Consider the following 27027-nt stretch of genomic DNA (forward strand, 5'->3'; position numbering starts at 1 on the left):
TTACGTCCTGGAGAAGTGCACCACACATGACACACCGATGATGACCAGGCCGATGATGATGGAGGCGATGGCCACCCACTTGGCGTTGCGCCCCAGCCTCCTGGCTCCTTCGTAGTCTCCGTCATTGTAGCTGTTCTGAGACTGGGGGGACACAAAGGAAAAGCCGGTGACCACAGATAACCCATGAGGAGAGGCATGGGTCTTCTCAGGCTGTCCTGATGGAACAACCCTTAAGGAGCCCTTGGTGACCGCTCCCCTCAGTGTCGGGCTGTTGAGAAAATAACATGGCTCTGTCATCTCCCAGGAAGCTTTCCCAAGGCCTCTGGATTTCTTCCTTCCTTCCACCAGAGGGCTGATTTTTGTCTCACCCACCCCTCTAGGGAGTATGTGGGTGGTAACGCTTGTCTCTCTCATTCAGCCCAGCATGTCAGCTCCCAGAGCCGTACTTGTCAAGTGGAAGACACTTAGTACATGTCTGTAGAATGGGAAGGACATGCCTGTGTCAGGCATTAGGGAGTCATTGCCGAGTCTCACCCACAGCCCTGGCCAGCTTGCCCGCCTGTTTGGATCAAAGCCACATTGACTCGTTTACTATTGCTGGTGGCTGCTTTTGTGCTACAGTGACAGCGTCAGGAACTTGGGACAGAAGTTGTAGCGTTTGCCAAACCCAGACTATCTGCTGTTTGGTTATTTACAGAAGACATTCAGCCATTCCTACACACAAAACTTTGCCTCAATTATTCACCTCTATGCCCAAGTCAAGGCCACCTTTTAAGTAGTCCCCACAGACACAGCTTCTCAGGCTGTTAAAATGTTGCAGCGGATGAGAAATGCTACCTTGAGCCTCAGTCCTCCTTCCTTCATCCCCCAGCATCCTGGGTCCTTCTCTGTATCACCCGTGACTTCTCCAGGAACTGGCGTGCTAAGGGTTATTTATTATTGAGCTCAGCAGAGCCTCCTTTCCCATTCTGTCAGGGATGCTGCTCTGTGGGTTAGTTTGATCCCCAGAAACACCTAACGTGGGGGCGGTGGAGGCACAAAGGTCTGGGATCAGGACTTCAGGCAAGTCCTTGCCCTCAGCCAGCTCTAGGCCCACCTGGGGCTGCTTGAGAAAGCCGAAGATCTCATCCCAGAGGTCTGAGTTCAGATTCTATTTGAGAAGCTGTGGTAAGTGCAGAAAGTAACCAAACTTTCCAAGGCCCGTTGTCCTTGTCTGTGCACTGGGGCAGGAGTAGCAGCAGCTTCACACAGAGGATCCCGTGAATTAACGTGTGAAGTGGGCAGCGTTGACCCTGCATGCTCAATGCTCTCCGGCTTTTACTATGAATCGGTTGCTACTCCCACCTCGTTCTTATTGTCAGTCGTTGGGTGGAGAGGGATATGACAGGCTCCTCTCTACCTCTGACCACCTCCGTGATCACGAGGATCCAAGTTCAGGCAGTGTTTTAGGTGGCTTCACACTCAAAGTCACTGTCCAGAACATTAGGAGTTCAAGTTCAGTCCTTATAATCAAGCCTAGAGTGATGAAGATTCAGACCACCCACCCCTGACAAATCATTGTTCTTCCGTGTGTCCTTGGAAAACGCAGTGTACGGATCAGTCATAGTGATGATTTGATTAAGAAAAGGAAAAATAATGAGACCTCCAAACAATGTTAACTCTTGACTGTCAGACAAGAAAAAAAAACTCTCTTTCTCTAGTAGCAGTAGGGAAGAGAGCCAGCCTGGGGCATACTGAAGGTCATAGGTATCATCAGGGCATCACCTGTGGGCTCAGGTAAGAGGTGGGGGGGTCTGGGCTCTTTGGCTTGTTTGGTGCAGGTCAGCGAAGCCACACTGACCACCTGGCTGAGGGGTTTGAGAACAAGCTATGGAGATACCGTTCCTCGCCTGCAGCCAGCCTGGCATCCTGCCTGTGACCCTCTCCTCCTCGGGTACCACCCTCTCTCCAAGACTCCTGAGAGAGAATCCCAGTGAGGCCGCTGCTGACTTGAAACCGTTGAGAAGCCCCTTTCAGTGCCAAGGAGGGTTCTCTCCTCTGTATCTAGGACTCCCACTCTGAGTCTGGTCTCCCCTCTGGTTCTTGGAGAAGGCCTCTCCCTGGTTATCTGCTGGGTGATTGTAAAGATTGGGGGGAAGGATCAGGGCAGAAGACTATAGAATTCCCAGATTCCAGTCTGAGGGACTTGTGTTTTGGTAGGGGGATCAGCTTAAGGGTTGACGCCAGAGTTACTTTGCTCATAGTTGTAACAAAATATCCAACGGAAGCAGCTTAAAGGAGGGGCGGTTTCCTTTGGCACATGGCTTCAGAAGACCCGGTGCAACATGGCCGGGAAGCATGGTGGCTGGGGCTGCTCCATCTGTAGTGGCAGGGGAATAGGGTGGTGGCTTGTTCACATCGTGGCAAAGATCAGAAACAGAGAGAGAGGGCTTGGAACCAGAGGTGGATACAACCTCCAAGGGCCACCACTAATGACCCACCTCTGCCGGCTAGGCCCCTCATCCTAAATGTTCCCACAGGCTCCTCGGACAGCAGTGACAGCTGGGGACCGAGTGCTCAAACACGTGAGCCTGTGGTGGACACTTCACATCCAAACCTTTAACAGTGGAGAGCTAGTAACAGAGGGAGGAATCCTCCAGCCCTGCCCAGTGCTGGGGGTGTACCTCAGGGCCTCAGACACTCTGGACAAGTGCTCCCCTCCCTAGCTACAGTAACTCTGTTCTTCTTCCGATTAGAGTGTAATCCTAAGGGTCTCCTGGCAGGTGGGGGCAGACTGAAGGGCTGGAAATGGGTTTTGGAGAAAATGCATGTTCTGTAAATCTTTTCTTCTGAAGAACTCAGAAGGCAAACTCTGCCATCTGGTAGGAAAGGACAAGAGAGGAGCCTGGATGGCTTTAGCTGTCTAAGATGTACGTGATCTTGTCGGAGCGGATGCTTCCTTTGACGTGTAGGTTCTGTGGCTTGAACTCAGGGCATCAGGCTTGGTGGCAAGTGCTTTTGCCTGCTGGGCCACCTCCCTGGCTCAATTTATACGATCTTACTCATTCCTCTAAAAGTTATGAATGCCATCTGGATACATGCCAATCATTTCAACACCACAGAAACAAACAGAACATAAAACTTCATTTAATCTCATTTCTCAGTCTTAAGCAGCTTGGTATGCCTTTTAGATGTTGCATCCACAAATCCTGCGAAAATAATCACTGACACTCGCTCCAGCTTCCGTGATGACTAAGCACGCTCCAACGGAGGTTAGGAGAAGGAAATTCGCACCCCAAGATAAAGCCGCGGTAATAAGTCTGCGTGTCTAATCCTGACCCCTCACAGGTGAAGGCAGCTTCATCCTCCCTCAGGCAAGGTTGGTGGCGCAGCAGAGGCTGTTTTCACTACGAGCAGACGACTGTAAATCCTGGTAGACTTGGCAGGTCTGCCATTGGCATTTCCTTTAAACACTTGTCTGTGCTTTTTACTGGCTGGCTGGAACTTCTGAATTGGACTTCCTTGCATTTCTTTCTAAGTAGGTCCCCTCTCCCTTTCTCTCTCCCCCTTCCCCTCCCCTCTCTCCCCTCTCTCTTCTCTTTTCCCTTCCCTTCTCTTCTCCTTTTCTGTATGTTTCGGCTCCTGCTATAGTTCAGTTCTGGAATGTTCTGCAATGGGCCACGTGCTGCAGGCTCGGTGGCGGAACCTTAAGAGGTGAGGCTGGGAGGCTTCAGGTCACTGAGGGTGTGTCCTTGAAGGGACTCTGTGGGGTTCTGGTTTCTCCTCCCCATCTTCTTTCTCTGTTTCCCCAGCTTCCGTGAGGAGAGTCGCTTCCTCTACCTTGTGTTCCTATCGTGCAGTTGACTCCTCACAAACAGACAGACAGACAGACAGACAGTGCACAGAACGCTCTAGAACTATGAGCCAAGGCGAACCCTTTCTCCTTCCGAGTTGATGGGAGGTATTTTGTTGCAGTGAGTGGAGAGCTGGCTGGCACAGCCTCTGACTTACCCTGTGACGAAATAGCGAGGATAATGGACAGCATTTGTGGAGCATTGCTTAGGGCCTGACATCGCGTTAAATGCTTTCCAAGGGTTGTCTCATTTCTCCTCAGCTCTCTGAGGTAAGGAGTTCATCACTACTGTTTTACCAGTCACAAAAAAAACTAGCATGGCTTATTTAAGTGTGTGTGTGTGTGTGTGTGTGTGTGTGTGTGTGTGAGAGAGAGAGAGAGAGAGAGAGAGAGAGAGAGAGAGAGAGAGAAAGAGAGAGATGGAGATGGAGATGTAGACATGGGCCTTTGGTTATTTTATTTTTTTGTTTCAAAAATATGACTTGCTGGCTTCCACCTGGCCCAGGGTAGACAGCCTTCCAGGCTGGTGCTTCTAGCTCCGCCCTGTTTCTGTGTTCCGTTTCCATTCATAATTCAAGAGACTGAGTTAGAGTCATAGACTTCCTCCTCTTCATGTCCTGCCATTGTTGTACTCTTGGGGAAAAGTTATTTATTATTACAAGGACTTCCTGTGTTGCCCAGGCTGGCCTTGAACTCACTCGTGATACTCCTGTCTCTGTCTCCTGAGGACTGGGATTAAAGGTGTCTACCACAATGCCTGGCTATCTAGTATCTATATTTATTTATTTAATTTGTGTGTATGTATATAGGAGGTGGTACGTGTGCGTGTATGAGTGTGTGTGAGGGTGCAGAACACAACCCCAAGTGTTATTCCTCAGGTGCCTACCTTTTTATTGAGACAGGGTCTCTCACTGACCTGGCGTTAATCAAGTAGGCCAGGCTAGTTGGCTAGAGAGCTCCAGGGAGATCCTCCTGTCTCTGCCTCTGTGTCCATTATTTTTAAACTGATACTCATGGAACCTGAACGTGGCATGGGATTTCCTTCTAAGCTATAGATTTTATAATTTCACAAATGAATAACTCTTCCTTCCATCTTAGCCCAAAGCCTGAAAAGTGGTAACAAACGAACAACTCTAAGCTCAGCCGTCAGTTGAGTCTCATCCATCTCAAAATGTTTTAAAAAAGAGAGAGAGAGGCTGTTAATGTCCTCTCAGTGTTTGTTTCCCTTGGGGGAACAATGCAACTTTACCGAAGTGTAGAACGGGGTGCATTTCTGTCACGTGCTTTGTAAGGTAGCCTAGACTGCCTTTTTCCTTTTTTTTTTTTTTTTTTTTTTTTTTTTTTTTTTTTTTTTTTTTTTTGTGGGATCCTACAGGCAAAATGCAGTCATCACCACAGCATGCAGATCTTGGTCAGGTGCTGTGAACTTGTAAAGGGCACATACACTTCAACAGAAACCCAGGCCAAGGGATCTCTCCCGTGGTAATCTAATGACGTCATGGCCACTGCACGTGGTCACTCTGAGCTTATTCACACCCGCTTGCCATGGGTAGACACGTGATCCTCATAACCAGGGAAAGGAAGTTGGTCAGGAAGCAGAAGAGAGGACTCCTTCTATGCTGAGCCTCGAGAAGGCTGCGGCAGAGAACAGCAAGCCCATCGTGTCCTGCAGCGGCAACTCCTGGCTTCCCGTTGGAGGGCATCTCAAAGATGCTATAAATATTAGTAGCTGCATCTCAATGTTAGTGGATCTACTGTCTAGGAATTCCTGACACTTCCTGCTGAACGGCACATCTGCCACACTGCTCTAAGCCAGGAAAATGTGAAGGTCCTTTCCCTCTGCTCTTCAGAGCAGAGCTCTTGCTACATCCCATGTGGTACCTGGGTGAGACAGCATCCTCTATGGGCTTGCTACCATAGAGACAAGAAGTGAAGCTCTCCAAAGCTGTTTTTACATTCCCTTCTATCAGTAATTTCTAACGCTGGCTAAACCTTAGGATTGCTTGGAGGAGGCGGGGGCGGGAGGGGGGGCGGTCTGCTTTAAAACATTCCCATGTTCAAGTCTTCTTTAAGACTAAGACTAAGTCAGGATCTTTTTTTTTTTTGGTTTTTTGAGACAGGGTTTCTCTGTGTAGCTTTGGAGCCTGTCCTGGATCTTGCTCTGTAGACCAGGCTGGCCTCGAACTCACAGAGATCCGCCTGGCTCTGCCTCCTGAGTGCTGGAATTAAAGGCGTGTGCTACCACGCCCGGCCTTAAGTCAGGATCTTTAGAGGTGGGCTCAGATGATTTTTGTTTGCTTTCTGGAGACAGAGTCCATGCTAGCCTTGAACTTGTGATCTTTCTGCCTCCTGCCACCGGGGTATTGGGATGACAGGCTTGTGCCGTCTCACTTAGATGCTCTATATGGTTTTTTGGGAGCTTGGGAAGTCCTTTTGGGGAATGGCAGATTGATGACCGTTGTCTTAGATAGATAGGCATTCATTCATACACTCATCCAGTGACTCTCAGGTAAACACCTCCACTGCTCCCGCCCTCATGCAGCTTACATTCCGGCGGGGAGAGAGAATACTTTAGTAAACATGCTGATGAATGAGAGGATTACACACACAGTGTTATGATGGCAAGAACAATGGAGGGGAGAAGGGAGCTCTAAGAGGCAGGGATGTTGGACCTGGGGAGCTGAGGAGTCAGGTGTGTAGAGAGCAGGAGGGAGGGGCTATGGCTGGGAGGATAACAAGGACAGAGGTGGGGAAGAGCTGTCCCCCCCCCCCCCCCCCCGGGAAACTCAATATGGCTGAGATGTAGGGAGAGAGAAGGGGGTATGTTCATAGTCATAATAATATTGCTCTAATCATTTGTATGTGCTAAGTACTGTGCCGGACACTTCCTGGGGCTGAAAAAAAAACAAAAAACAAAAAAAACCCAACAGTTTTAGCCCTCTGCACACATTAGAAAGTCAAGGCTCAGAGAGAGACACAGTAACGTGACTTGTGGTGGGGGCCACAGACTTAAGCCAAAGACACCCCATTGACCAAGCCTTCTCCTGAGCTACATCAGTCTGCCTCCTGCAGAACCTAGGAGAGGAATGCATACCACACAGGTGACTGGATTCTGACTTCGGACAGTGTGGTCCACTGGTTAAGGAAACAGGGAAAATGGTTCTAAGCTGTGCCTCTGATCTCACGGTATTGACAGCTTATTCATTTTCTTGGTCCTTAACTGCTATGAAGTTTCTATGTTCACCCTCAAGCAAAACAGGCTCCTCGAACACCAAATGTTACCGAAGGAAAGACGTTAAGAGGTCTTTTGTAGTTTAGCTGCCTGGTCATTCTGGTTTAAGAGAGCTAGTTCATGCAAAGTGCTCAGGACTGTGTCTCATGAACAGCCTAATAGCCTCAGCCCTCTCCAGTGTTGGCAAAGAGGAAAATAAATGCACCTTTAAAAGAAAACTGTGTGTATATGTGTGTATACATCTTTGTGTGCGTAAGTGGGGTGGCACATGCTGAGATGTGCATGTGTATGTGTGTGTATACATCTTTGTGTGCGTAAGTGGGGTGGCACATGCTGAGATGTGCATGTGTATGTGTGTGTATACATCTTTGTGTGCATAAATAGGGTGGCACATGCTGAGATGTGCATGTGTATGTGTGTGCACAGGCATGCTTGTGTGCGTAAGTGGGGTGGCACATGCTGAGATGTGCATGTGTATGTGTGTGCACAGGCATGCTTGTGTGCATAAGTGGACAGGCACTTGCTGAGATGTGCATATGGAATTCAGAGGACAACATTGGATATTGGTTCTTGCCTTCCATCATGCTTTTGAGGCAGGGTTTGTGGTTTGCTGCTGTACAGGCGGCGGCATATGAGCTTCTTGGAATTCTACTGTCTCTGTGTCTCATCTTGTGGCAGGAGTGCTGGGATCCCAGACACCTGCTACCATGTCCAGCTTTGTGTGCATTCTTGGGATCTGAATTCAGGTCTCCCATTTACCCAGAAAGTACTTCACCACTGAGCCCTCTCTCTAGCTCTAAATATGTTTTTTAAAAAAAGATTTGCGTGTTTTTATATTATGTGCCTGAGTGCTTGCCTACATGTATGTATGTGTAGCACATACATGCCTGGTGCTCAAAGAGGCTACCAGATCCCCATGAACTATACATGGTTGTGAGCCATGATGTGGGTGCTGAGAACCAAACCCACATGTCCTGCAAGATCTGCAAGTGTTCTGAACTTCTGAGCCATCTCTCCAGCTCCTTTATATACACTTTCATGTTCCACATTCCCCTCATCCAGTTTTCTCTCTTATAATCCTTCCCAGTGTTAATGTGCAGTAGCTTCTCCATGCTGGGTAATGCCAACCCTGTGAGCATAAAGAAGGGAGAGTTGAACCCAGGACTCTGTGAGTGCTAAGCAGATGTTCTCTACTGAGCTGTACCCACCCCCACAGCTTTCTGTGTGTTTTCTTTGTGAGACAGGCTCTCACTAAGTTGTCCAGGCTGGCCTTGAACTTGCCATCTTCCTGTGTCAGCTTCCTGAGTAGCTGAATCAGGAGCCTGTGCTACCATTCTGAGACTAGGACTCACATTTTAAATATATATTAATTATACGTACTTATGGGATTCACTGACTTTCTATACGTATTCTTAATGCCTTTCAATCACATTCATTGTTCCTGTGATACTTTCTTGCCCCCCCTCACCTTCCACTAACCGCCTTCCCTTTTCTAACTAGCCTTATTTCTGCTTTCCTGTGTGTGTGTGTGTCTGTGTCTGTGTGTGTGTCTGTGTGTCTATGAATGAGTGTGTGTGTCTGTGTGTCTCTGTGTGTGTCTGTGTATGTGCGTGTGTCTCTGTGTGTGTTTGTATGTGTCTCTGTGTGTGAGTGTGTGTGTGTGTGTGTGTGTGTGTGTGTCTGTGTATGTGTGTGTGTCTGTGTGTCTATGAATGAGTGTGGGTGTCTGTGTGTCTGTGTGTGTGTCTGTGTATGTGCGTGTGTCTGTATGTGTCTCTGTGTGTGAGTGTGTGTCTGTGTGTGTGTGTGTGTGTCTGTGCGCTTGTGTGTGTGACCTAGCAAGTCTCATCAGTGTTGTTTACAGGAGCACGGATGGGGTTTTGCTTTGTAGCCCAGGGTTACTGTGAATCAAATGTTCCTCTTGCCCCAGCTCCCCAGTGCTGGGGTTATAAAAGTGTGCCACCACACCTGAGAAATTACTAATGATTATTTGTTGTTGTTGTTATTGTTGGCTCTAGGGTTCATACCCAATTTTTGGAACATGAGAGGCAAGTGCTCCATATCTGAGCCACACCCCAGAGCTTTACTCAGAATTCTGAGCAAGTTGCCTTACTTCTTCTGTGTGCCGTCTCCAAATGGGTGGGTGTTCACTTCATTGAATTTCCCACATATTCCATGAATGCATGCACTCTCAATGCTTGCTCTGCCACGAACATTCAACCAATAGCAACTATTTTCTATTTCCAGTCACCAGAAGGAAGTTAGACTGCTGGCCTATCGGTACATTCCCCAGAGCGTGAAGACATTGCAAGCCACATTTCTCCATCCACTCAAAACTATTAAGTCACAGCCATTTCATAAGCAGTGCAGTAAGTCCTGGGGACACTAGGCAGGTACGAACGAGGCAGGCACGGTCCCTGCCCTCAGAGAGGTGAACCATACATTTATCACCCAGACACAACATTAACAATGGCAGCAGGGTGTGGTGATGTGTGCCTGTAGTCCCAGTTATTCATGAGACTGAGGCAGGAGGATTGCTTAATCCAGGAGTTCAAGACAAAAGCCCAGGTGAAACACCAAGAACAAATTTCAAATAGTACCTACAAAAAAGTGGAAATTTCCGACATGAGAATTGCTCAGAAGGAAATAAGGTTGTGAAGGAATTAAGACAGAGCCCCACGTGGGGGAGAATTCACAGGTTGCTGGATCTTTGCTTCTTAAGCCTGAGTTACTGCTGATTTTCTTTGGAATGGAGACTCTCCCCACCCCACACCCCACAGCTGGTGTTTGTGTATGTGAATTACACTAAGCCCCGTTTGAGAACGATGTAAGAGATGAGTTATACAGATCTTTGAGATGGTGGTAGCTGTGCTCATGCAAGCACAGAGTTTTCTGTCCTTGTAAGATGGGGAAAGCATCCAAAGCACAGTGCCAGCCAGTCGTGAGGCTGAGACAGAGCAGAATGGAGCCTGGCTCTCTCGCGTTTCCTACTGGAAACAATGTGCAGGCAAGGTTGGTATCCACACGCCCAACGTATGGGTGAGAAATCAGGCTCAGGGAACTTAGGATAAGGGGCAGAGCTGGGATTCAGAGTTTTAGCATTGAGTCCAAAGCCTCAAGTGTCTTTGAGTCTGTCCCCAACCCAGTGTTTCTATTAGAGCCCAGGGAGAGGGAGGGAGAGAGGGAGGGAAGGAGGGAGGGAGGGAGGGAGGGAGGGAGGGAGGGAGGGAGGGAGGGAAGAAGTATATAAACAAAACAGTGAAAGCAACACTTGCAATAAAACCTCTCCGTGATTAACCAGACCTCTCCAAGGATCACAAAGCAGAGAGAGAAGAAATCCCCAATGACCCATAAGATGGGGGAGGGGGTACATTTGCTAGCAACGTATGCTTATGACTAGTATATGTAAAGAGTTGTGGTTACTAAACAACAAAACTAACCCAGATTAAAAGTACACTGAAGACCTGAATAGACATCTCTTCAAATGGCCAATAAAAATAAATAAGGAGATGCTCAAGGTCATGGGTCATCTGCAAACAAAAGACACCACTGACACCCATTGGGATAGACTGGAGAAGAGAGGTAATGGGAAAGACTGCTGGGGATCCAGAGAAACTGGAGCCCTCATTAAGGACTTGTGGGAATCTGAATCACCCCAGCTGCTCTGCAGGCAGTCTGTCAGGTCCTCAGAAGGCCAAATCGCCACAAGGTTTGACAATGATGCTCATAGGATGCTTCCAAGAAGACCGGAGTATGTGACCACACAGAGCTTATGCTCAAAGGTGTGTAACAGCATTATCTGTTAGAGCCCCGTATTGGTTCCTTATGTGTCTCTGTGACGGACACCTGACAAGCCCAGGGAGGAAGGGTTTATTTCGGCTCATGGTGTGGAGGGCACAGTCCATCATGATGGGGAGGCATGGTGGCCGGGTTCTGACAGTGGCTGCTGCTCAGCTTGCCACATCTTAGTTGATGAGGTACCAGAGAGCTCACCAGAAGTGGGGCTGGACTACAACCAAAAAAGCCAGTGGCTCACCTCACATGCCATGCCTCCCATCCCAAAGTGTCACAACTTCTCCAAGCGGTGTCACCAGTTAGGAAGCAAGTATTCAAACACAAGCCGGTGGGGGACATTTTAGACTCAAACCATAATAGGCCCCAAGTGGATTAAATCCAAATATCCATCAACAAGTGATAGAGGAAAAAGAAAAATTGGAAAAAAATCAGTATCTAAAACAACATCAAGGTATATATTGTGGTTTTGCCCCCAGGGCTGGCACAGGAGTGGATGCACATTATGATTCTGCAACACTTGAACAATGTTGAAATTAGTAACTAGACACCCAACTCCCTCTTCATTAAGAGTGCTGAGTGGAGTCACACAGCAATTTCAATTTATCCAACACTTAATCAGAGGTATAATTTGCCGGGGCTTCGCCTTAAAAAAGGGTGCAGGATATTGTTTAGCCTGAAAAAGAAGAGAGTGCTGATGTTGGATAATGTAAGTGGACCTTGAAAACCAGCGTGCAAAATGACCGAAGCCAGATGTGAAAGGTCACGGAGTGTAAGACTCCATCTAAGGGGATATCCAGCATAAAGAAATGTATCAGGACAGAAGGCATGTTGGTTTTGCCTGGTGGGGTTGGGGAGTGAGTGATGACAGACATGGGATCTTTTCCTTTCTTTTAAACATTATGTTTTTATTTATCTACTCTTTGAGAGTTTCATACATGTGTCTGTGTATACAGCTCCTCACCGACTCCCCCCTCCAACTTTGTGTCCTCATTTTCCCTCTCTTTATAACCCACGGAGTCCAGTTGGTACTGCCCATATTCACATGGGACAGAGCCACTCTCCGAAGTATAGACAACTTAGGGGAGGGCACACACTTGAAGAAAACTGGCTTTCACACCCCCACCCCCTGCAGCCATCAAGTACCAATAGCTCTCAGCTATGGGTAGTGCCTATGACCCCCCACCCTATCCAAGCTGGAACATTGATTGACTTGACCTTATGTGGGTCTTACATAGGCAGCCATAGCCGCTATGTCCATGAGTCTAATAGCCCTGTCATATCCAGAAGTCTTTTCTTTATTTGAAACAAGGTCTTTCTACACAGCCAAGGCTGGCCTTGAGTTTGTAGCAGTCCCCTTCCCTCAGCCCTCCAAGTGCTGGGATTATAGGCCTGCACCACCATGCCTGGCTAAGAAAATGGAATTTCTATGCTGGTGCAAAAATTTCAATATTTGGGCTGGAGAGATGGTTTAGAGGTTAAGAGCACTGACTGCTCTTCAAGAGGTCCTGAGGTCAATTCCCAGCACCCACATGGTGGCTCACAACCATCTGTAATGAGATCTGGCAACCTCTTCTGTGTACATAATAAATAAATCTTTAAAAAATTTTCAATATTTATAATATCTCTTTTTTTTTTCTTTTTTTTTTTTTTAATTCAGTTGGTCTCAAACTCAGGCTCCTCCTGCCTCAACCTTCCTAGTGCTGGGTTAGGTCTGAGCCACACACCTGGCTGGATGAAAGTTTCTTTTTGGGGCCTGAAAGTTCGCTGGAATCCTATAGTGGTGATGACTTTACAGCTTTTTAGATATATTACACCCCACCTCACTGTGTGAGCCGATGGTAGAAGGGAAAATGTCCAGTGATGGAATGTTAGCGTCTTCAAAGCCCTCCAGGGATAAGCCACTTCCTGAGATGGTGGCAGGGCTCAGAAACAGCCTCTGGGCACAGTGACTCCCTCAGGTGCCCACTGGGAGCTGCAGCAAGACCCAGCAGGTGCCAGAATGAGCAGATTAGACTTTTGTGGAGCCCCTGAGACACACCTCCTGTTCTAGATTCATTCTGTTGCTGTAACAAATACTGTGAGCAAAGCAGCTTAGGTAGAGAAAGGATTTCAGCTTACAGGTTACAGTCCATCATCAAGGAAAGTCAAGGCAGGAAGATGAAGCAGAAACCATGGGGGGAATACTACTTGCTGGCTCACTCTGACTCATGCTCAGCCAGCTTCGATTTACAGCCCAGGACCACCTTCCCAGGGAATGGTGCTGCCCACAGTGTGCTGGGCCCTCCTTTATCAATTAACAAGACAATTCCCTATAGACACACTCACAGGCCAATCTAATCCAGACAATCTCCTCAGTTGGGACTCCCTTCTCAGGTTACTCTAAACTGTGTTACACTGTCAGTGAGAGCTAACTAGAACACCCCTGGAGAGGAGAGACAGGTGTTTTATCAGGAGCGGGGTTGGCAGTGAAAGACAAGAACCATCCAAGCCCAGCTATTGTTGATTAACGTAAGCCCCATTAAATCGCAGCTCATTAACACATAGGCTAACCAGCACCCACACAAAAATAGACCCTGCTTCCGCCGTGAGCACATTAGCTTAGAGTAATAGGTCCAGTTTGGAAAGAGGGTTGGAGAAAGAGCAAACTGTGACGTGGCACTGGATATGTGAACAGAATTGTATTGAGGGCAGACCATAAGGAAGGCCTGTTAAAAACTATTTTGGCACACTCCACCAGGTGACTGAAGACCCAGCTCCTTGTGACCCACTCTATGGTATGGTTCCTTCCTGAAGAAGTCAAACGCATTCTAAGTGATGCTGTAGATGACGCATGTACCTTCGTGTCCACGTAGCTTGTGTCTGCCCCTGAGCCTCAGCTCACCCTCTAGCCTTTGCCCACCACTGTTTCTAAATAAAACCCCTTCTCCAGCACTGCCTCTGCCTGTCCTCTCTCGCTGCTTGTTCGTTCTCCTTCCATGGCTCGTCACTCTCTGGAAGGATCTCGTTGACTTGGTAAAATGTGCATGGCCAACAGGCGTTCGGAAATGCTTCCAGCCTTCTCTTCCTCCGTCCGTGTTTGGGCACAGAGATATGGTGAGTGGACACTTTTTACTGATGAACTATGTGGGGTCTCACTGTTCAGACAATTTTATGTTCTGACCTGCCTTCCCATTCGATCCTTCACCCTAAGCTTCCCATGTAATGCTGACTGTTATGCGAGGTCTCATGCCACACATAGGTGTTTTACACTTGAGTCAAATTTCTATACTGGAATCAATATTTATATCCATCTCAAGACCACTTTCCAATTCGATCTAAGACTTGCTGGATCTAAAATGGAACTCATACCTGGCACCATGGGGCCAAGGGTCTGTGGCTAGAGAGGTCACAGACCCTTGGGGAACCTAATACTCTTCTACTAAATGGACCCTTGAGGATTGCTGCTATACCCACAGACTGTGCACCTCTCCACCCTCGTCCGAGAAACTTCTGTTTGCAGTAGATGGCCGCTGACACAGAGGCCCACAGCAGCTCAGAGTGCAGAGACTAGCAGGCTATGGAGTGCTTAGCCTTAAACCACACGTACACATCACACCTCTTCCCTCAGCTCTCAAGCTTCTTCTCCAGGAGAGGGCAGAAGGGTTGGAAGAGCTGGAGATGGATAACTTCCAGGAAACAGGTTTCAGTACAGGAAGGGCAGTGGCACACAGGAACTCTGGTTATGACAGCATGCACGAAGCCTAAGCAAGTTCAAGCAAGACGAAGTCCCAGCATGGAGGAATGTGGCAGCTTGAATGTAATCGGCCCCCATAAGCTCATAGGGAGTAAGTAGCACTATTAGGAGGTGTGGCTTTGTTGGAGTGGGTGTGGCCTATTTGGAGGAAGTGTGTCACTGTGGGGGTGGGCTTTGAGGTTTCCTATGCTCAAGATACCGCGCAGTATCTAAGACCATTTCGTGCTGCTTTCTGATCAAGATGTAGCCAGCACCATGTCTGCCATGCTCCCTGCTATGATGATAATGGACTGAACCTCTGAAACTGTAAGCCACCCCAATCAAATGTTTTCCTTTATAAGAGTTGTTGTGATCATGGTGTCTTGTCACGGCAATAGAAGACCTGGCTAAGACAGGGAATGGACACAAAGTCCCACCTCTAGCTGAGGGGCTATTGGCATGTGGTAGTTGCAGAGAGAGGGAGAGTCAGTTTCCTTTAATGTGTCCTGTGGTAGGGTGACAACACCCCTCAGCAGGTCCCAATCTCAAGAGCAGTTCAGTGACACAAATTGGACTTAGTAGGTTTGGAAGAGGAGGAGGAAGAAGAGGAAGAGGAGGAAGAGGAGGAGAAGGAAGAGGAAGAGGAGGAAGAGGAGGAAGATGAGGAGGAAGAAGACAACGATAATGATGATGCAAAGTTGGATGGATAAGGAGTGAGGGTGGAGGGGTGGATCTGGGAGGGAGGAGTTGGGGGAGGGGACTGAACAGGCTCAATATACATTATATTATATTACCAAAGAATTAATCAAACTATTATTAAAGCTTTTTCATACTTCTAACAAGGAGACCAAAAATATTAACGAGTTACTATTCTAAGCATTCTGTTTTCAAATTTATTGACGTGCACTATAATCCACTGCCAATGCTGGTTGAATCTCTAGCATGTCACGGGATAGCTTTTCACTCAGTTGCTCTTTTTTCAATTTTCATTTCTTAGTAGCTTTTTTTTTTTTAAATATAAATCTGACATGTATCCTCCATTTGCTTTGAGAATCAAAAGCATTTGTGTGTATGTGTGGTGTTTGTACATGTATGTATGGTCCCATGTGTGCATGTATGTGGAGACTTGAGCTTGATGTCAGGGGTCCTCCTGGATTATTCTGCTTTGACTGAGGCGGGTCCCTCAATTGAATCCAGAGCTCATGGATTGGCTAGTGTAGTTAGCCGGCTTGCTGGAGAGGTTCTCTTGAGGTCTGGGAATAGAGGTGGCCACCACACTTGCCTATCTCTGGTCCTCATGCCTACTCAGCAAGGGCTGTAGCCATGACACCATCTCCTCAGTCATGAGTATTTAATATTTTCTATTGGCTATTTTGAATATACTAATATTTGTCCTTTAAGAATAAAAAGAAAACAGATGTTTAATTAAACATCTCTCTCTGTCTCTCTGTCTCTGTCTCTCTCTCGTGTGTGTGTGTGTGTGTGTGTGTGTGTGTGTGTGTGTGTGTGTGTGTGTTGGGGTTCACACATGCCACAACATGTATGTAAATGTCAGAATTATATTCAGGTGTTAGTTCTCTCCTTCCACCAAAATAGTATGGACTCAGATTGTCTAGTTTGTCGGTAAGTGCCTTTACCCTCTGAGCCATCTCACTACCCCTCTGATCATGTGAGTTGCCACACTGAAGTCTTAATATCATAATATGTTCCCTTTTATTTAAACCAGAGGCGCTGCCATTGTCTTACCCCTTAATTCCCCGTGTATGCGGCTGGTGAGGAGTGGGTTTTTCTCCTTGCAACTGTCATCCGACTCTCTGCTTCTCTCTCTCCCTGCATCCTCTCAGCACACAGGTAGAGTTACATTAATACCTGATCACAACCCGAGTCCTTTGGACTGGATGCAAGAACTCTGTGTAGATCAGCATTTTGGACTCCAAACTCCTAGACAGCTGACTTGCATCAAAACATCTTGATGTATGTAGGTACTTAGTGGATATTTTTAGTAATGATGCCTGAATTTTCAGATCATTTGGGGGTTTCTTGTTTAGATTTTGCTTGCTCCTGAGTTTCTTAGCCTGAAAATATTCTTGGGAACTCTGAGACCGGGCTTCCAGAGGGCAAGGTGTATTTCCTCTTATTACGTGAACTCATTCATGCTCATCTGTCCCCTCATAGGCTCTTAGTATTTTTTGCTCCATAAATATCTTCAAGGACAAATCAGAATTATTCCTTTGCCCATCATTAAAGCGAGACGTCAGGGAGGAATTCAGCTGGGGTTGAGGGAGAGTAATAGATGATGCGCTCATATTGACAAGGCATGTCTATTAAAAGACACAGCGTTCGGAGCCATGTTCCTATCAGAGGGTTGTTCATGACCATCTCATCACAGCGTTCCAAGTGACTGAGTGGAATGTGGAAGGATGATTGCTTTTGATTTTGCCCCCTTGTGTTGCCTTCCTGAGTCTGTCTAAACAGGGAGAGTAACTTTCATGCATATCAAGTGCTTCAAAAAGCAGAACATTGCATGTTGTAAAATAGCACAATACGAAGGGCCACACTGATACCAAGGGTGACTCCAGACCACTCGAAGAACAGCACATGTAACAACAGTAACCCCAGACTTTTCAAAGAATAGATAGTTTTCCCAAAAAGAGCTAAATATAGACACTTTCTTCCCCATTCATATAGGATATGTGACATAAAGAGTGGAAGAAACAGACAAGCTCCCCATGTAGGGCATGGAGAGAGACGGGAGAGGCCACAGGAGAGGTGATTTCCCAACTGGGCGCTCAAAGAGCAGAGGTGTTTATGACCTAACAAGCTCCTTGGGTGACTGGAGTCTGAGAAGCATTGTTTAGTGTGGGACTCCTCCCTGTCCCTCTCTTGAACCTTTGAAAGCATCCTCTTCCTCGGTGTTACACACAGTAAGTTGGAAACCGCTTGCTTGTTAAGGAATGGCCAACCTTACCTCAGCCATGACCTGGTTAGTGACTCAGCCCACTGATATTTTGCTCTTATTTTGCTCATCATCCAGACAGTGTTTCCTGCCTTTGGAAGGAAGCCTCCGTCTTTTTCTTTCTAATCCCATTGTCCATCTGTCCTTCTTCCTTTCCTTCTATTATGTGTAATTCCAATGGTACATAAACATTGGCGGCATAACAGAATGCATTTTAATGTTCCTATAATCCCACTTCAACAACCATCCATTAGTGGCCAATCACATGTATAAATATGTATTACATACATACACACATATTACATTGTAGTGTGTATATTTGTCCATGTCCATGCATGTTATGACAGACCCATCTGTATCAGCATTTTGTCAGTAAATCCAAATGGGACTTAAAAATATGTGTTCTTTGGTAGAAAAACATGGATTATCGTATTGCAATGCATGTATTCCACACCTCTGATCTCAGATCAAAAGGACTGCCATAGTAACTTAATTCTAGGTTCTTAAGTACAGATGTTCACTGATACTCTCCCATACAGTGATCAAACTTTGGAAATAATGAAGCAGGAGCTTCTTGGACAATGTGCAGTGCTATATAAAGTCAGTGTGTGTCTAGAGGAATGATTTGATATGATGGTGGATTTCACTCAGGTCTTTGTCCTCTGGAACTACCTCTATGTTCCTCAGAGCTTTAGACTTCAGAAATAGAAATAAATAGAGACTAAGTCACAGCTGTTCATAATCTTGTTTATTTTTATTTATTTATTTATTATTTTTGAGACAGTCTCATTATATAGCTTTGACTTTGTAGACCAGGCTGGCTTCAAACTCACAGAGACCTACCTGCCTCAGCTTCCCTAGTGCTGAGATTAAAGGCATGCACCACCATGCTTGGCAGGTATCCATAATTGTTTGTGTGTGTGTGTGTGTGTGTGTGTGTGTGTGTGTGTGTGTGTGTGTGTTTTGAAGCAGGTCACTCTACATATCTCTGACTATCCTGGAAGTCACTATATAGATGAGGCAAACTACTTGTCATTCACCTGACATTCAGCTTTGATGGATGAGCCAGTGCCTGGTAGATCCTGGGTCAAATGGAGAGAACACACAGTTCAGTTTGTATTTCATTCTGTGGGCATTTATTTTCTCCGTGACCACAAATCTTGTCATTGTGAGAAGGTGTGGTTGAGTTCAGGGAAGGTCTGTGGCTTCCTGCAAATGGCTGTGGCCCAAGCATCCATTATCAATGAAGTCTTCTCTTGTTTCATAAAGCCAATTGTCTTGTCCTCAGTAGTATGTCTCTTTGCTTCTTTTCTATATTGGATAGCTTTGCTGGATTCCATGTATATTAGTTACCTCCACATTGCTGTGACCACAACACCTATTAGACATGCCTCAAGGGAGGAGAGATTTGTTTTGGCTCACTCTCTTAGAGGTTCAGCCCATGGAGGCAGTAAAGTGGAGCTCTGTTCACGGCCGTGGGATGTGCAATGGTTGTTGTTCACATTATGGCAGACCAGGAAGCATAGAGAGCGTAAAGGAGCCAGAGGCCCCCTACAACCTACTAAGACCCACACCTACTGACCTCCTTCCATAGGACAGCCTTGACCTCACAGAGGTGCCACATCCTTCCAGAAGTTCACCATCAGCTGGGGACAACGGCTCAAACCATGAGTCTGTGGGGCACAGTTCAGACTCAATGTGACCTTCTGCCTCAGCTTCTTCACCATGATGGAGTGTGCCCTCCAACTGTGAGGCAGAACAAGGCCCTCTTTTCTTTATGTCATGTGTTGGTCATGGCACTAAGATTGGTAGTTAGTACAACTTTGTGTTTGAAATGGTCACATCCTTGGAGAGAAATTCTCCCATCCCCTCTCTGGTTGCCAGAGTAAGGGATCAGTGAAGCAGGGACACAGGCTTCCTTGTTGAACACAGTGACTCTCCATTAATCCCGATTTCAGGTGGCTCCTGCATGCTACTCTCTGCCCTGACTTGTGTCTAGACAGACACCTTCTGTTAATTCTCGACAGAGAGCAAATCCACCTCCGGTCACAGTTGCTGAGGATGCAGTTGCCTGGCTTCATAAGGCCATAAATGATGATTAGGTATCTTCTGGCTTCCTTGTTAAAAAAAAAGAGCTATTTTTTATGTGTATTAGTGTTTTGCCTGCATGTGTGCCCATGCACCACCTGAGTACCTGGCACCTTTGGAGTTCAAAAGAGGTGTCGGAGTCTCTGGAACTGGATTTGTAGGGGGTTGCCGAGCTGCCGTGTGGGTTCTGGGAATCACAACACTGTCATCTGTAAGAGTAGCAAGTTCTCTTGGCCACTGAGCCATCTCCCTAGCAACCTAATCACTTCTTGAACAGGCTTTCAAAGATTTCTCTTTTCTTTGGCCATACCATTTTTTAATTACCTCCAAAGGCAATATGCCTCTAATTTCTGAATCTCGTTACTTTAGAGTTTTGCAGGGAAAATTGACTTTTTCTTCTTGGCTACTCCATAGGATCTAGATTTCATAGTGGCACATTGTGTAGTTAGTGCGCAACCATCTCTCTCTCTCTCTCTCTCTCTCTCTCTCTCTCTCTCTCTCTCTCTCTCCTTTTCCTGTACTCTTAGTTTGTCTTTGGGTGTGTATACACTTCTAAGTTCACCGACCAGCACTTTAAGTGGTTTCAGAGCAGGGTAAGAAAAACGAGAACTTCCATTATTCCGTGCGGAGATGAAGGCTTATCAGTGTATTTTAGTTTGGCTTTAATGTTTACGTTGAGGCTGCAAGAAGTACTTATTCAGGAGGTGTGCCATTGCTTTTATTAATATCAGATTTGCTAGTCACACAGCCAATTTCCACTGGGAAAGGTAATGACTTGTACCTCTAGTCTATAGACACCATCACCACCACCATTATCACCACCACCGTCATCATCATCATCATCACCATCATGACCACTACCATCATCACCATCACCATCATCACCATCACCATCACCATCATGACCATCACCATCATCATCATCACCATCACCATCACCACCATCATCATTTTCAGTACTGTGTTCTGCTTGGATTCTAGGTCGTAAACCGGAACTTGTAAATGTTTATCTTTTAATCTCCACAAGTGCACTTGGCTAAGTATCATCTCAGCCCCCATCTTGCAGGGTTAAAACACCCCAAGCTTCAGAAAGGTTGAGACACTTATATGGAACCATAAAGGACAAGCAGCACAGGATTGGAACCTCACTGGCGTCTGTAGGGAGGCTCTGAAGGTGTGAAGGAGGATTCCTGGTGAAAGAAGATTGGAAGCTATCCAGTCAGAAGTCGGGGGCTGTTCTGTATCCATGACTGCAGTGACCGTTTAGGTCAGTTGTAGAGATCATTGCATCAGGATACCAAGAAGGAGGGAGGCTTAGCGTAGACTGAGCCACAGTCTTCTGAGGCAGCCATCAAATTCTAGTTATAATACCGATAGAAGGTGAACTCCAAATTTGTCAGTAGTCTTACAACTCGCTGGAGACCTCACTTCTTCCAGATCTACAGATCCACAGAGATCTTTGCTGGTCTTATTAACATCGTAGAAATAGGGAAAGGTACCAGTACCTGGAGAAAGTCTAGTATAGAGATAGGGGAAGGTACCAGTACCTGGAGAAAGTCTAGTATAGAGATAGGGGAAGGTACCAGTACCTGGAGAAAGTCTAGTATAGAGATAGGGGAAGGTACTGGTGCCTGTAGAAAGTGTAGTGTAGAGATAGGGGAAGGTACTGGTGCCTGTAGAAAGTCTAGTATAGAAATAGGGGATGGTACCAGTACCTGGAGAAAGTCTATTATAGAGATAGGGGAAGGTACCAGTACCTGGAGAAAGTCCAGCATAGAGATGTTTGTTGAATTGGCAAGCATTCTTTCTCCAGGGTGGAGGGCTGAGAAGTTATGGGGCTCCTTTCAGATGTAATAAATAGAAATAACTGGGGACAGAAGGGAGCATGTTGAAAGAAACCTGAAAACCAGCCTATGCTCCACTTGCCGAGCTGTGTGCCCTGGTTCAGGGCTGAACCTGTGCTGAGGAAGGTGCTGTATTCAAATTCAAGTGGGAACGCAGTGTGGGTTAGCCATAACTCATTCTAGAGGGAAGTTCTTGGGATATATATGTTGTGTAGTCATTTTTTCCCTGCTATTGAAACATTGCCTCCTTGAGGGAGGAGGGAAACTTTTTTTTTTTTTAAGTTTTTTTCAAGACAAGATTTCTCTGTGTAGCCCTGGCTGCTGTCCTGGAATTTTGTAGACCAGGTTGGTCTTGAACGCACAGAGATCTGCCTGCCTCTGCCTCCCGAGTGCTGGGATTAAAAAGCGTGCACCACCACCGCCCAGCTTAAACTTTGGGTTTTTTAGTAATGCAGCTGCCTTTGAGTCATCCATGCTCCTGGAAGTAACCTCAAACTCACTCACAGATTCACTCAGCTAGACCTGGGTGGAATTATCTCTTTTGTCTGTCTTTGGTGCCTTGTCTGGAAAGAACAGACATTTGTTCATGTCACCCTAGGAAAAGTCACACAGTACAAGGCTCCACGTTGAATACAGGTGAAATATACTTCCGACAAGTATTCTCTCAGTGTGTTGAGAACTTCCATGCTTCCACCACAGGGGATGCTAAGCACATCAGCTTTCCAATATAGCATCGGTATTGTCCTGCCGTTTACCTGTGGGTGTGGCGTCTTTAACCCCAGGACTCCCCGGTTCCACAGTGGGTGTTAGAAAGAACACAGATCCCCACAGCTTGAACAATCTTCTGTATTTATTCAAAGTAGTTTTATGCCCATGTACATGTTATAGAATGCGCCTCAGGCTTGGCTTAGTAGTATAGGTGTTGATTGTTTTGAGATTGCATGTGTATATATATATTATTAACCACTTTTGAAACTGGTTGTTCTGAGTCTTTTCAAAATTTTCAGCACACGATATTTACATCATCTTCCATTATACAGTATTTTTTTAAATTATTATTAGAGTGTGTCCTAATGTCCAGTTATCATTGGCTGTCAGCTTGACACAGCCCAGAGTCATTTGAGGGAATCTCACCTGGGGAGCTACCCAGATCAATTTGGCCTGTAGGCACATTTGTGGGGAAGTGTCTTGATTGTTATTGGATGCAGGAGGGCCTGGCTCATTGTGGGTGTCAGCATCCCTAGGCAGGTGGACTTTGGCTGATAACAAAGCTAGCTGAGCATGCACCAGGGAGAGTCATCAAGCAGCATTTCTCCACAGTTCCTGCCTTCAGGTTCCTACCTTGAGTTTCTGCCCCTACTCTACTCAGTGATAGGTTGTGACTTGGGAGTGAAAGCCAAATCAATCCTTTCCTCCCCAAGTTGGTTTTGATCAGGGTGGTTTTTTTTTTTTTTTTTTTTTTTTTTTTAATCACAGCAACAGAAATCAAGCTGTGATAGACTTGACCATGTTGTTTTTGGAGGAAGATGGTGAATTACAAGCTGAAATAAACCTTTTCCTCCCCACATTGCCTTTGGTCAGAATGTTTGATCACATGAATTAGGGTGCTGTTGGTACCTGGGATATGTTAGTTCGGCACTGGGAGAAAACCCGAAGCATTGCTGGACATTTGTATTTTGGCTCTTTTCTTCAATGCCAGACTCCCCAAATCACTGTGGCTCTTACAGATGATCCCCAACATTTCCAAATGTCTTTATGGGGAATGTGCAACTCCCAGCTGAGACCCCCAGACACATTGATGTACTTGTCATGAATTTATAGATGAATGAGATTGGAAAACAGCCAGGATAGGACATCAGAAGACATCTTAAATCTTGTGCATCCATGGCAGGATTGGATGATTACTGTTATAGTTTGAATATGGTGTCTCATCAGCCCTCATGTTGGAATTCAGGCCCTGTTACGAGCTATCAAGAGGTTGTGCTTTTAGAAGGTAAGTAGGGTGTTACCCTCATGAATGAATGAACCCAATCACATGATCGATAGACTGATGTGTTAATGAGAAATTATGAGAGTGGATCTAATAGAAAGCCAATGTGTCTGGGTCTTTCTCGCTCTCCCTGCTCTCATGATGTCATGCCAGCCAGAAGATCTTTGCTTTGACCTTGGAACAAATACAATTTCCCTCTCTCCTTTCAACAACTGACACACCCAGACTCTCACCTCTCCGCTGCACAACCTTATTTCTCTTTGCCTTTGGTAATCATTGTCATGAAATTCATCCAGCCCGTGTTTGTACTACTTGAATGGGACACGACTTCCAATACTACTTCAGAGAGTGCACAATAGCAAGCATGTAGGAGGTGCTGTTTAGAATTTTGGCTTCAATTGTTTCATTTTCTGCCTGTTTCCATATGTAACATGTGATGCCTCCAGATACCAAATCTACTGATCGGTGCAATGATTGCTGCACACACCCAGCACAACACTGTGGGCTCGGCATGATTGGCACGATACATTTTGTCTCATCCTCATGACTGTACTACTCAATGTTAAACAATGCACACAAGCCAGGTACAGTGGCATGGACCTGTCAACCCAGCAACTCAAGAGGTCAAGGCAGGAGGCTCATGAGTTCAAAGCTAGCCTGGACTGTAAAGTGAAACTCCCTCTCAAAAAGAGCCATGCCAGACTCACTACCAACAAACCCCAAGCCTGAAACAATACCAACAAAACCACAGCTGGAAAGACAGCTCAGCTGGTGAAGCGGTTGCCACACAAACCTCATGACCTGAGTTCCATCCACAGAACCCCCGTAAAGGTGGGAGAAGAGAAACAACTCCACAGAGCCGGCCTCTGATATCACGGGCACGGGCACTCCCACAAACAAATAAAAGTAAATTAGAACTCCAAACCACAGCAAACGACAGCAACACATACCAACATCCCGTCCCCACTTTTCAGATGAACAACTAAAGCTTAAAAAAAAAAAAGGTATAGACCTTTCCCAAAGCCTTCTGTGTTCTGACAGTCAAGTATCATGCTGTGAAGCTATGGAGAAAAGCTTGGGAAGTGAGGGGATTAGGAGAGGCTTCCGTCCTAAGCCTCATCCCTCCAGGACACCCCAGCTGCGTCATTAGCATCCAGCCTGTCACCACCAGCTGTTAGCTGATTCTGGACTAGTGAGAGGGAACAGTCTCTGTAGGTGCTTTTCCCGACGTGACACCGGGAAGGGTAAGTTAGCTGCTTCACGAATAAACCAGGATCGAATGTGGGCACTGGTGCTCAGCCTGGGAGTCTGCTGCTGGGAGAGTCTGGCGGCCCACAACTCTTCCAGCCTCTCTAAAAATAAAGATAAAACCCAAAACCAACCCAGGATCAGATACCCAGGGAGAGGAAGGAAGTGGGGAAGTTGGCTGGTTGGTGTTACGGAAACAGGGGCGATAGCTTCAACTTCCGGGACTTGGAAACAGGAGCAAAATGGACATGTGAATCCATCAACACCTCCCTTCAAACATGCATTGGTTTCGTAAGATCATTCACGTGTCAGACGCTCTTGTGACTGCTTCTGTAGCACCCACTCATAAACACGGCAAACATCCCTGCCCTCATAAAGCTTGCAGTTTGTGTGTAATGAGGGGGCAACAGACATATTAAAAAATAAAATAAGAGCTGGCCCAGCCAGTACAGGCTCCTGCTGTGCAAGCCGGTGACCCACGTTCCATCCCCGGGAACTCACATGAAGGTGGAAGATGATGAGGAGCAACTCCAGAAAGCTGTCCTCTGACCTCCACTCATGGGCTCCCCCCAGATGAAAACTTAGAAGTCTTAAATAGTGTATCAGGTGGAGAGAAGTACCTTGTACCGAAAGCAACAGGGAAGAGGCACCTGCAGCTCGGGGGAGGGCTTCTGTTTTAAACTTTCAGTCAGGCCTCACGAAGTGACATTTGGGTAAGGAAAATAATATTAATATTATTGTGATGCTGGGCACCGTTCTAGGCACGTCACAGTCATCTCATCCATACTTATGATCGCTGTAAAATGGGGCTATGATGATTCCCGTTTTATAAAGAAGCCCAGGTTCAGCGATCTGCACCGATTTCTGGACACCTTGGGAGTAACAAGTGGTGCCACTGGGATTTGAACCAAGCTCAAAGCTTCAGCGATTGCACCCTTGCATGCTGGTGCAGCCTTTGGGGAAGGGCAGTGGGTGGGTGCAAATGGAGTCTCTGCTGTACCCAGGAAAGGTTTTACGGGTGTGTGTGGGGGTAACACTTGATGCAGGCTGCCGAACCTCAGGCCAGCCGAAGGAGTCTTGTCTTTGGTGGGAGTCGCACTGGCTAGCCGCTGGGGAAGTGAGCCTGTGGGGGAGGGAGCGCAAACTGCTGGGGTTGTCCCGGGACAGTGTCTGTGTGAATTTCACCCCCGCCACCACCCGGGGACCAGCTGCTCTAGTCAATAAGGGAGGATCTGGTTCTTGAGAGCATTGAAGAGGGCGATGGAGCTGAGCCCCAGGGTGCAGCTCCATGGAGGAGTCCCCAAGTGCACTGGCTGGAGGCCCTGGGAGTAGGATAGAGCGGTGGAGGGGCTCCTGGGAATAGTCCGACAAGGTCCCTGTGCAGCTAAGTGGGGACGGACGGACGGACTGGGACAGCCTGAGGGAGAGTAAAGAGCGAACAGGCTTTTCGCTTGTGAGAGAAGCGTAGGGTACAATCAAAGTCCTGTGGGAATGTCCAGGTGACGCCTCCAGGGAGCTGGAAAACAGGTGCCAGCGAGAAGCAAGGGAGAGGTTCTGAGTGTAGGAAGAAACTTTGAAACTAGAGAAAGCGTTCTGGGCAAAAAGCGGCAAGCTCAAGGAGGAGCCTTGATTAATCTCCGGGGGACCCCATGGAGGCAGTGCCCAGCGTGCAGCGAAAAGAAAGAACCCGCAGCTTTGGGGGGCTGGAGGGCAGGGGTCCTCAATGTGGCCAAGCCCGGGACACACAGCCTGCAAGCTCACAGCATGGGGCGCACTGTGGCTTGCCAGGGCTTGCTGCAATGAGGTCCTAGGAAAACAGTTGGGGACGGGGAACTTGGAGAGGGAGCGCTGAGGCAATGAAGCGCAAAGTTGTTTCTGCAGAAGGCTTGGTTAGCGCTGTGCAGCAGAGCGCTGATGGTCTTGGGCAGAGCTCAGAGAGCCGAGCCCCCGAGCCGAAGAAAGGCAAGGCGGAGGTATGCACCCCCAAACCCAGCGCACAAGGTCCATGAGAGACAGCACCGCCGGATCTTTCCTTTGCAGCTGCTTTTGGTACCAACCCCACTCACCATGATGGAGAAGACCAAAGCCACGATGTTGACTGGGTACGCTGGGCAAAAACACGAGACAATGGTGAGCCACAGATAGCTCTTGGGCGCAGGCATGTCCTCCTCGGTCTTGTCATCTTCCGTGTTGGCATCGGGACTGCTGCTGTCCAAAGCACCCTTGGAGTCTGAGCGGGACGCATACTGGGACATGGGCAAAGTCGGCGACACCGGGAGAGACGCGGAGCGCACTGTCCGCGCAGCCTGGGGCTGTGGCTGTCGGCTCAT

At 47.1% G+C, this 27027-nt stretch overlaps 1 protein-coding gene across 1 annotated transcript; it reads right to left on the reverse strand.

The window, feature by feature from the left end:
• Tmem233 (transmembrane protein 233) lies at positions 1-27027 on the reverse strand. The gene is made up of 2 exons (XM_059249747.1): positions 26764-27027; positions 1-141 (listed from the first exon to the last, which is right to left on the reverse strand). Exons 1-2 carry the CDS (start codon positions 27025-27027, stop codon positions 1-3), a joined length of 405 nt encoding a protein of 134 aa, XP_059105730.1.

This window comes from Peromyscus eremicus, chromosome 23 (assembly GCF_949786415.1).
Source record: "Peromyscus eremicus chromosome 23, PerEre_H2_v1, whole genome shotgun sequence".
Classification (NCBI taxonomy): domain Eukaryota; kingdom Metazoa; phylum Chordata; class Mammalia; order Rodentia; family Cricetidae; genus Peromyscus; species Peromyscus eremicus.